Below are 8,882 nucleotides of genomic sequence, written 5' to 3' on the forward strand. Positions count from 1 at the left end.
GACTCGACGGCACATAACAACAACAACAACAGTCTTATAAATGGAAGTAGCATAAATAAAAATGCACAAGACTGTGGTAGACCCAAACTCCAGTACTAGATAAAACTCTCGTACCTACACCATGCGATTCTCAGCCAATATGACTATGAGGCCAGAAGAATTAGATGGTACCCTGCTACCACTGTGAACCACTCAGAGGGGGATCTATGGAGGAGATCCTGAATAGAGAGGGAAAACAATGTGGAACAAAACTCAAAACCATTTGGGAAAAAAAAAAGGGGTCATAGAGCCTGGGGGAACCACTGAGACTATGGTCCCTAGCTGCCCTTCAGGTCTGGAATTGAACCACACCTGTGGCTTCCAGCCAAACAAAAGACAGGCATATGAGTTGAACATGTACCTGAGGTAGATACACTCCTTGGAGAGAACAATCATGGGAGAAAGAGGGGCTGTTTATGCACAGGGAGACAGTTCAGGGGGCAGCAGTGCATGGAGGGATGGACACAGGGAAGAGGTAACTATGGGGAGGAAGTAGTAGAGGAGCTGTTGCATTGGGGTAAATTGTAGTCAAGGTCATGAGGCAATGCGTATGAACTGCTGTATGGAAAGCGAATTTGCTCTGTAAACTTTCACCCAAATCACAATTAAAAAAAAAAACCTCATACCTAGCCCACATTTAGACTGAAGATATCAAAGACAAGAGGTAAAAACAAGTAAATAAATAATAGTTATATGTAAGCAGATGATACTGAAGTATTATTCATTCATTTATGCTACAAACTTATCTTGAGCGCTCTTCTTTTTTTTAGCTAGGAACTGGAATATACACCCTTTTCTCAAGTTGCTCATATTCTACTCTAGGACAAACATGTACATATTGAATGACAGGGCAAGAAGGGAGTGAAGGGAGTGCTGTATTGCAAAATTTTATCAAGAAAATACTGCAAAAAGTATTTATACTTTGTGTAATCACTATAACACAGGAGTCTATATTCTCAATCACAGTATAAATATATTAAAATCTTCACAGCAGGACATCTGCAATTTGATCCTGCCCTATCTTTGTTTTTATTTTCATTTGTGGAAAAAGAGAGTGGGTAGATTCCAAGATAGTTGTCTTTAGTCAGATTAAGCTTTCCCATCTATTCCTTTTCCTTTGTCTAATTTTTAAAACAAGGTTTGCCCTTTTTGTTCTGTGGGAAGTTTAGGAAGCATAAAAAATGTTCAGCAAGTTCCATTACAAATATGTGCTATGCTAAGTCCTATTATATAACTTTGGTCTATCTGATATCTTTTTGTGGAAATTATCCAAAGCATTTAGAAGTTTCAATCTTAATACATATTTTTTTCAGATAATCTTACAGAACATCCAAAATTATAAGAAACAATTAATTTAGATGTGCTGGTTAATATTCATTTTATTTCAACTATAAACCCATGAAGCATTATTATAAACCTATAAAATTATAAACTTATAAACCATTTCTAGTCTGTAGGTTACTTGTTAAGTAACTTTGGAAATGAAAAGAAATGAAGCCAAAGAACTTGACATAATAGTAACTATAAGTAGAATTACATGGAAGAAGGAAATTATTATTTAAAATTATATATTTCTGTTTGAAAAAATAAAGAACAACATAAGTATCTTCATAGTAAGGTAAATGAATAAATAACCAGCTATACAGACTACATGAAGTAATGTATCACCTTTTAAAATCATGTTTTTGAAGGACATACCAAAGAAAATTTTCACTGTAAAATGTAAAGAAAATATTAATGTTAATTGAAAAATGTAGTGAAAATGATGTATGAAATAGGAATCAAATCATTAAAAGATAATAATAAATTAAAAACCCCGATAATGGAGGAAAGGCTAGAAAACAAATATACCTGATAGTCATTGTCTACAGTGGTTAGAGGGAGCTCTGGTGACCTAGTGCCTACGGCATTTGACAGCTAACCAGAACATGAGTGATTTATTTTTCTTTTCTTCCTCTGTATTTTTTCAGGTTTTCTAAAATGAGTATTCATTTCCTTTGAAACAGAAAGAATATAGATTTAGTAGATTATTCAACCTTCCTTTGGAGGAGTGGCTTGTGGGTTTGAACCACCAGCCTTCTGTTAGCAGTCAAAAGCCTTAGGCACTACACCACCAGAGCTCCTAACAAAGCTATAGTTAAGTCCAAAAACTTTTTATCACCGTGTTGTTTTCTTCTTCCCATACTACCCCATAAATATAGAGTAACAGTTGTAATAAAGGCAGTAATAGGAATCTATCTTCAAAACAGAGATATCATTTTCAGTCAAATATCTTTTATAGTTATAAAAATTCCTTTGGAATGTTGTGCTTTATTCAAGTAATTTCATATTACAGATTTTTTCCCCCTAAAAGAAACAAAAATAATTTTTACTTATATTTTTAGGAAACAAGGAACTAAATATTTAAATATACCAAAGTATTTCAATAAAATAAGTTGATAGGAAGTTTTCTATAGTCCTTATTCTTGAATCTATAAGGAGAAAAAGTCCTTATAGTAATATTTTTCTCCTATTTAGATGTCTGAATACTCTTAAATGGAGTGTAAGAGTAATGATCACCACATTGAGCTTTTTGGGGATTAACTTGATTCCAGTGAAAGTGGAATTTATCAGTACCAACACAATCATAAATTTTTGAGCTATATTTAATACAAGGTTCTGCCATCATATAAATTAATTTTTAAATATTCAACATTGCAATTTACCACTGTAGTATTTTTCTCCTCCTAACCAAACTATTTTGTGTGTGTTTTATTTTTTGTTCAATGCATTTTCTTTTTCCTTACTTATATGTAACAGGTATATAATTTTCCCCAAAAAAAGTTGAGCTAACAAATACATTATTGTTATCATTTAATCTCAGAACTGGAGACAAGAAAAATGTAGCTTGGAAAATACTTCCAAAGAAGCCATGTAAAAATCTGATGAACACACTGAATAATTTGCACCAACAGTTGGCAAAATGTAAGTGGAGAGCTTAATTAAAGAAGGTGATTTAATTTGAGAATGGGATTCCAGCTACTCTTACTTGTAAAAAGATAATGTTTATTTTATCTAAAGGAAAGTATTTTTCCAATCTTAAAGGTACGTGAGCATTAAAGCAAAATTTGTTAGAAGTTAATGGGTAATTCACACAATTTATATTTTACATCTACCATATTTTCATAGAACCATTCTAACTTGTTCAGAATAATAAAGTTCAAAAGCATGTTAAGTAGTTACTCTCCTTAATTTTAGCATTATTGCAATGCCTCAGAAAAATGATTTTCTTCATACAAAGAATAGAAAGTTGGTTTTTGGAAATTTAAAACAGATGGTTTAGACTGTATTAGAAAATGTGTATGATTTCAGTAGGGTGAGAGCTAGGTCATATGCTTTTTACTTTCAGTGGATCTTAAGGCTGTGCTGACCTCAAATAATTTGAAAATAAACACTTGCCAAAAGTATTAGGGAATTGATCAACATGAAAATTGATAGGGATATGAAATATTTCAGAGAAAAGCTTTTATGAGAATATATCTTGACATGGATCCAGAATTACTGATAAGAAGAATTAAGCCTTCATTTCTTTATCTAGTCATCTTGGTATTATAACAATGACCCATTCAGAGTCCATAACTTAATACTTTGTGTGTAAAATATGGGTATTAGTAATATAGAAACATATGGGGGTCTCATTTATGTATTAGTCCAGCATCTTTTGCAGCATTGTTTAAATACTGTTAAAATCAGTGCAATAGCCTACCTAGCTCTATAGTCAAGGACAGAATCTTAGAGTTAAAAATTACAGTGACTTTTGAATAATGCTAATGGTTAAAGATTGTATAATACTTTGTAGCTTCAGAGCTCTTTCACATACATTCTTAGATTTCTTTACAACTCTGAGGATAATTAGGTTGAGGGAAGCGAAGTAGCATGTCAAGATCTTAAGAGTTAACACAGATGAAGCTAGAATTAATAAGACCTAGGTCTTCTGGTGCCGATGCTTACATTCTTTCCAGTGCTTTGTATTTTTGTAGGCAACAAGAACTCCAAAAAAATCTCTATGATGAATTAATTGCCCCTCAAATTTTAAAAAGTTTTAAAGTTTTGAAACATTCACAAATGTTTTCTTGACCCTTTGAGAGTAAATGCCCCATAACCCCCAAATAGAGTATATTTTCTACCAAGAAGTACATTCTCCTACATCATGCATCTCCTATAAAACTGGGAAAATTAGGAAATTAATATTGATGCATTACTGCCATCCTGATATTTAGACCACATTCAAGTTTTGCCATTTATTATTATAATGTTCTGTGTAGCAAAAGTATCTATTTCCAAATCAAGTATTCTATTTCATGTCTTCTCTCTAGTACATTTTCCCAGTTTTTTCCTTACTTTCTTGACCTTTGACATTTGAAGATTATCCTTAACATTGTGGAATGGTCCACAATTTGGGTTTGTCTGAGTTTCCTCATGATAGAAACAGGCCATGAATTTGTGGCAAGAATATCACAAGAAGAAATGGTGTGTTCCTCTCATTGTATCCTTCTCAGGTGATACACTGTTTAAATTTATCCTATTCTTATTACTAAGGATATTCACTTTGATCACTTGACTAAGATGGTGTCTGTCAGGCTTCTGTCCTGTAAAGTTACTCTTTTATTTGTCATTAGGTATTTTGTTGGCATACTTGAAAACTATGTAAGATCCCATTTGTCATCAGACTTTCAATTTATTCATTTATTTATTTAACATACATATGGGCTCATGGTTTCCTGTTTTTTTCATTGAATTATGAAAATTTTATTCTGTAATATTGGTTGCAATTCCCAATCATCATTCTTCCTGCTTCCTCCCTGGCTTCCTCCTTTCAATTTGTCCTTCTTTTCTGCCCCTTCCTGCCCTCTAAGCTTTGTTTTTGGGCAAATGCTGCCCTTTTGGTCTCATATAGTTGATTGTACTGTTCTGTAATTACTTTTAGTTTTTAAAAAAAGGAAGGAAGGAAGAAGGATTATTCCATGTAACTTGTGTCCGGTTGATATGGTTGTTACGGTCTTTATGATTAGTTTGTGTATAGTTATTTTAGAACCTGAATACTTTTTCTAAGGATAGTTATATAAACAAGGATAATTTTATATTTAACTTGGATAAAATGTACTCTACAGAGTCTAAAGAATAATATGGTAAGCTTTGGTACGGTTTACGTATTATCAAGTTATGTAAACGAAGAGTTAAGGTAGCTTAAACCCTTTTGAGAACACAACAATTATATTGATATCATCATAAAACTTAGTTTTCACAGTTTGGAGAAGCACTAAAACTGTATTTCTTCACAGTGCAGCAGAGACCAAGAGATGATGGACTAATGGACTTAGCAATGAATGACTATGATGTTAATTCAGGAAAGAGGTTGCATATGATAGATTTAGAAATCCAAGAAGCATTCTTGTGTTTCATGGCCTCTATTTTAAAAGGTTATAGATCATACTTAAGGCCAATAACACAAGCCCCATCAGAGACAGCCACAGATGCATCATCTCTTTTTGCCTTACAAGGTGAGTGAGTACATAGTTTTACAGCTTTCATATACATGTTGTTGAGTTTAATCTCATGATGATTCAATTATTCTCTGGATTAATAGCTTACATTTATCAAAATACATAACTGTTTTGTGTATATGTAAATACTAATATAATCCAAATCCATAGGATTTGTTTTTTTTCTCAGACACATTTAATATCATTGTATTAGCAAGATATACTGAACAAACTATGTGTTAGGCTGGGTTCTCTAGAGAAACAAAACCAGTAAAGCTTATATATACATACAGAGAAAGAGAAATTTATCTTAGGAAAATGGCTCACATATCTATGGAAGCTGGCAAGTCCAAAGTTCTTGGATAAAATGTCAAGCTGGAGGCTTTTCCCAATTCATGCAGCCGTAGGGGCTGATGACCTCAAGGTTGATAGGCAGTATACCAGCTGTTGACTCCAACGAATGACAAATCTAAGATCTCCAGGCCAAATGGTGGATTGTTCGCTCACGGACAGTTGTAAGCAGCACAACAGGATCCCGATCCACAGAAGAGTGTTTCTTTTCCCAGGATGTCCATAAATATATTGGAAGCAAGCCACACCCCTAGGGAAACTCCCTTTCAGTGGATTGGCTGCTCAAAACATATACATCTGATCCCATCATTGGAACAACCCACATCACAATTGCTTAAACCACACAGAATTGTGGTCCAGACAAGTTGACATACAGCTCCAACTATCACAAACTGTGTATTTGAAAAATACAGAGCCTCCTGACTATGTATCCCTACACTCTGATGTGTGCTGAGATTAGTTGAGATAATGATGCTCTCAGTTTTCAGGGCAACCAGACAATGTTGAAAATTTGGAAGAGCCCCTGGGATGGTCACATCCAGATTTGAGCAGCCTCATTTGTTTTATTCAGTATGCTTTATCAGTATTATTTTCTGTCAGAACCATGAAGTGAAAAAGGTTGGGAAGCCCTGGGATGCAATTAGTATCATAAAAAGTGTTTGTGCACTCTTGTAATATTTAACATTTGAAAGAGTGATTCATTTAATAAGCATTTTTTGAGTGCCTGCAAATGCTAGGCATTAGGTGTGTAGTAGTATGCGAAAGATACATGATATTTCCCTCGTGGAACTGATAGAGGATAAACAATTAGAAAATAATAAGAGTGTTCACAGAAGGCCTTTCCAAGGAAGTACCATCTGGGCCATGATCTGAAGGATTAGTCAGGCAAAGGTGAAGAAAGTGTTTTAGACAGAAAGAACAGTTTATACTAATTCCCTGAGATTGGAAAGAACTTGAGTTAATGGGCCCAAAAGAAGGCCTGTGCAGTGTAACTTGAGTATAATGATCAAGGTGTGGGGGCAATCCAGGAAATAAACTTTTACTCTATTTTCAGTAAGAAAGGCACAAATATAATGAATACTAGAGGAGATATTACTACTGTTTTGAGAAAGGTAAATATATATAGAGAGAGGCAGAGCAAATGTGTGTACACAGCACAAAAAGTGTTGGGTGGGGGTGTAGCAATTTTCTAAATGCTTTCTTTCAAATTTCTTAGTTTGTCTGTAATCTTCAAGGTAGCATGGGAGCAATGGAGATAGTTCTGGGTGATGATTTGAGAACTCTGGGTTAAAGCTCCTTCTCTGTTGCTAACTTTCCAAGTCATATCCCCTGTCAGAGATCTTTGTTTCTTTTTCTGCAAAACGGCAGGGGTGTGGGAAGTTTTGATGATATGGTTAATCAAGTTTCTTCTAGCTCAAAAATTCTATGACTCTATAAATGATATTATGTATTCTGACATTATATATTTGTATTGAACAGCTTTCTTAAGAAGCCGGGATCGATCACATCAAAAATTCTATAACATGATGACCAAAACACAAATGTTTATTCGATTCATTGAGGAGTGTTCTTTTGTCAGTGATAAAGATGCAAGCCTGGCATTTTTTGATGATTGTGTAGATAAAGTAAGTAAAAGTATGTCTCCAGTTCCCTAACTCATTTTGTGTGACTGCAGTAAATGTTATGAGTTATACTTTCCATTATAATTTTTACCAGCTTTTATGAAAATCTAAATCAATTCAGTTTTACCATTGACCCCTTGTAATGAACGTTTTAGTGGCCTGCTAGAAATTGTAGAGCACAATATCTTACAAGTACCTTGCACGGTTTTACTAAATCATGAGTGTTAGCAGTCAAGCCCCAACCTTACTTGCCCATTTATAGACAGACCATTAGGGTTTTTTTCCAAGCCTATGGACCTCCAGCTTCAGCATCCTTAATTTTTCCTTTCTGTTTGAAGTGGATGGTCATATGCTGATAGTAGGTATAGCACTATCATATAAGAGTGCTGTCTTATATCACATAAGAGATATTTTAGCTAAATATTTCTATAATTTAAGTGTGTGGCATAAATTAAATTAATTAATTCTTTTGTTTTAAATTCACATATTAAATCTTTTCCCCTTCAGTTTTAATGTGATTAGGTAGGGCAGAGCCAAGTGAGTACCCATGCTGAAGAGAGAAGAAGTTGGGGAGTGGTGGCCCAGAGAGATGTAAAAGTTTAGTGGAGTAAGGAAGGAGAAGCAGCCCAAAGTGAGGTATCAGAGACCAAGCCAGGTGAGGAGAGTACGTATGTAGAGGGGTGGCCTGGCATGGGAAATAAAAGGACAGGCAGGATAAAGAGTATGTCCATGCTGGGGGACCGACTGCTGCAGGGTGTCAGAGCCTAAGCAAGATGAGAGGAATGTTCACACAGGGGTGAGGATAGCATGCAGTGTCAGAGTCTGACCGAGGTGAGGAGAGCATCCCCATAGGGTGAGGGTGGGAACTAGAATGTCAGAGCGTACGCTGAATTAACAAAGTGACAGCATGGTGGAGGCAGAAGGTTAATCTGGAGGGCATTGTCAATGCCCAGTCAGGGTGAAGCAGGCATCTGTATGAAAGAGGGGATGGTAGCAAAGATGGGAGATTGTTACATAATGAAGAATTGATCAGATAAGTGAATATATTAAGAATAATAAGGCTCTTCACTGTCAGAGAAAGGATTTACAAATACAGAAGGAGAGAAAATGAGAATGAACCCTGTGGTACGAGAGTGGACTTGGAGGTTTGGTGTGGTACTTCTGGTTTTCAATATGTATAGATATTGTTGTTGTTGTTAAGTGCCGTCGAGTCATTTTCGACTCATAGTGACCCCATGCACAGCAGAAAGAACCACTGCCCGATCCCGCGCCAGCCCCACAATCCCTGCTATACTTGAGCCCATCATCGCAGCCACCGTATCAATCCATCTCGTTGAAGGCCTCCCCC

General features: G+C 35.3%; 1 protein-coding gene across 1 annotated transcript in view; it reads left to right on the forward strand.

Annotated features, from left to right (window-relative positions):
* DENND4A (DENN domain containing 4A) overlaps positions 1-8,882 on the forward strand; it is a 116,610-nt gene that overhangs the window by 31,440 nt on the left and 76,288 nt on the right. The window contains exons 10-12 of the mRNA XM_007957591.2: positions 2,903-3,003; positions 5,361-5,579; positions 7,392-7,537. Of these exons, the coding sequence (XP_007955782.1) occupies positions 2,903-3,003; positions 5,361-5,579; positions 7,392-7,537 (466 nt within the window). The remainder of the gene's footprint in view (positions 1-2,902; positions 3,004-5,360; positions 5,580-7,391; positions 7,538-8,882) is intronic.

This window comes from Orycteropus afer, unplaced genomic scaffold (assembly GCF_000298275.1).
Source record: "Orycteropus afer afer isolate SDZICR_OR568_19922 unplaced genomic scaffold, OryAfe1.0 scaffold00015, whole genome shotgun sequence".
In the NCBI taxonomy this organism is placed as follows: Eukaryota; Metazoa; Chordata; class Mammalia; order Tubulidentata; family Orycteropodidae; genus Orycteropus; species Orycteropus afer.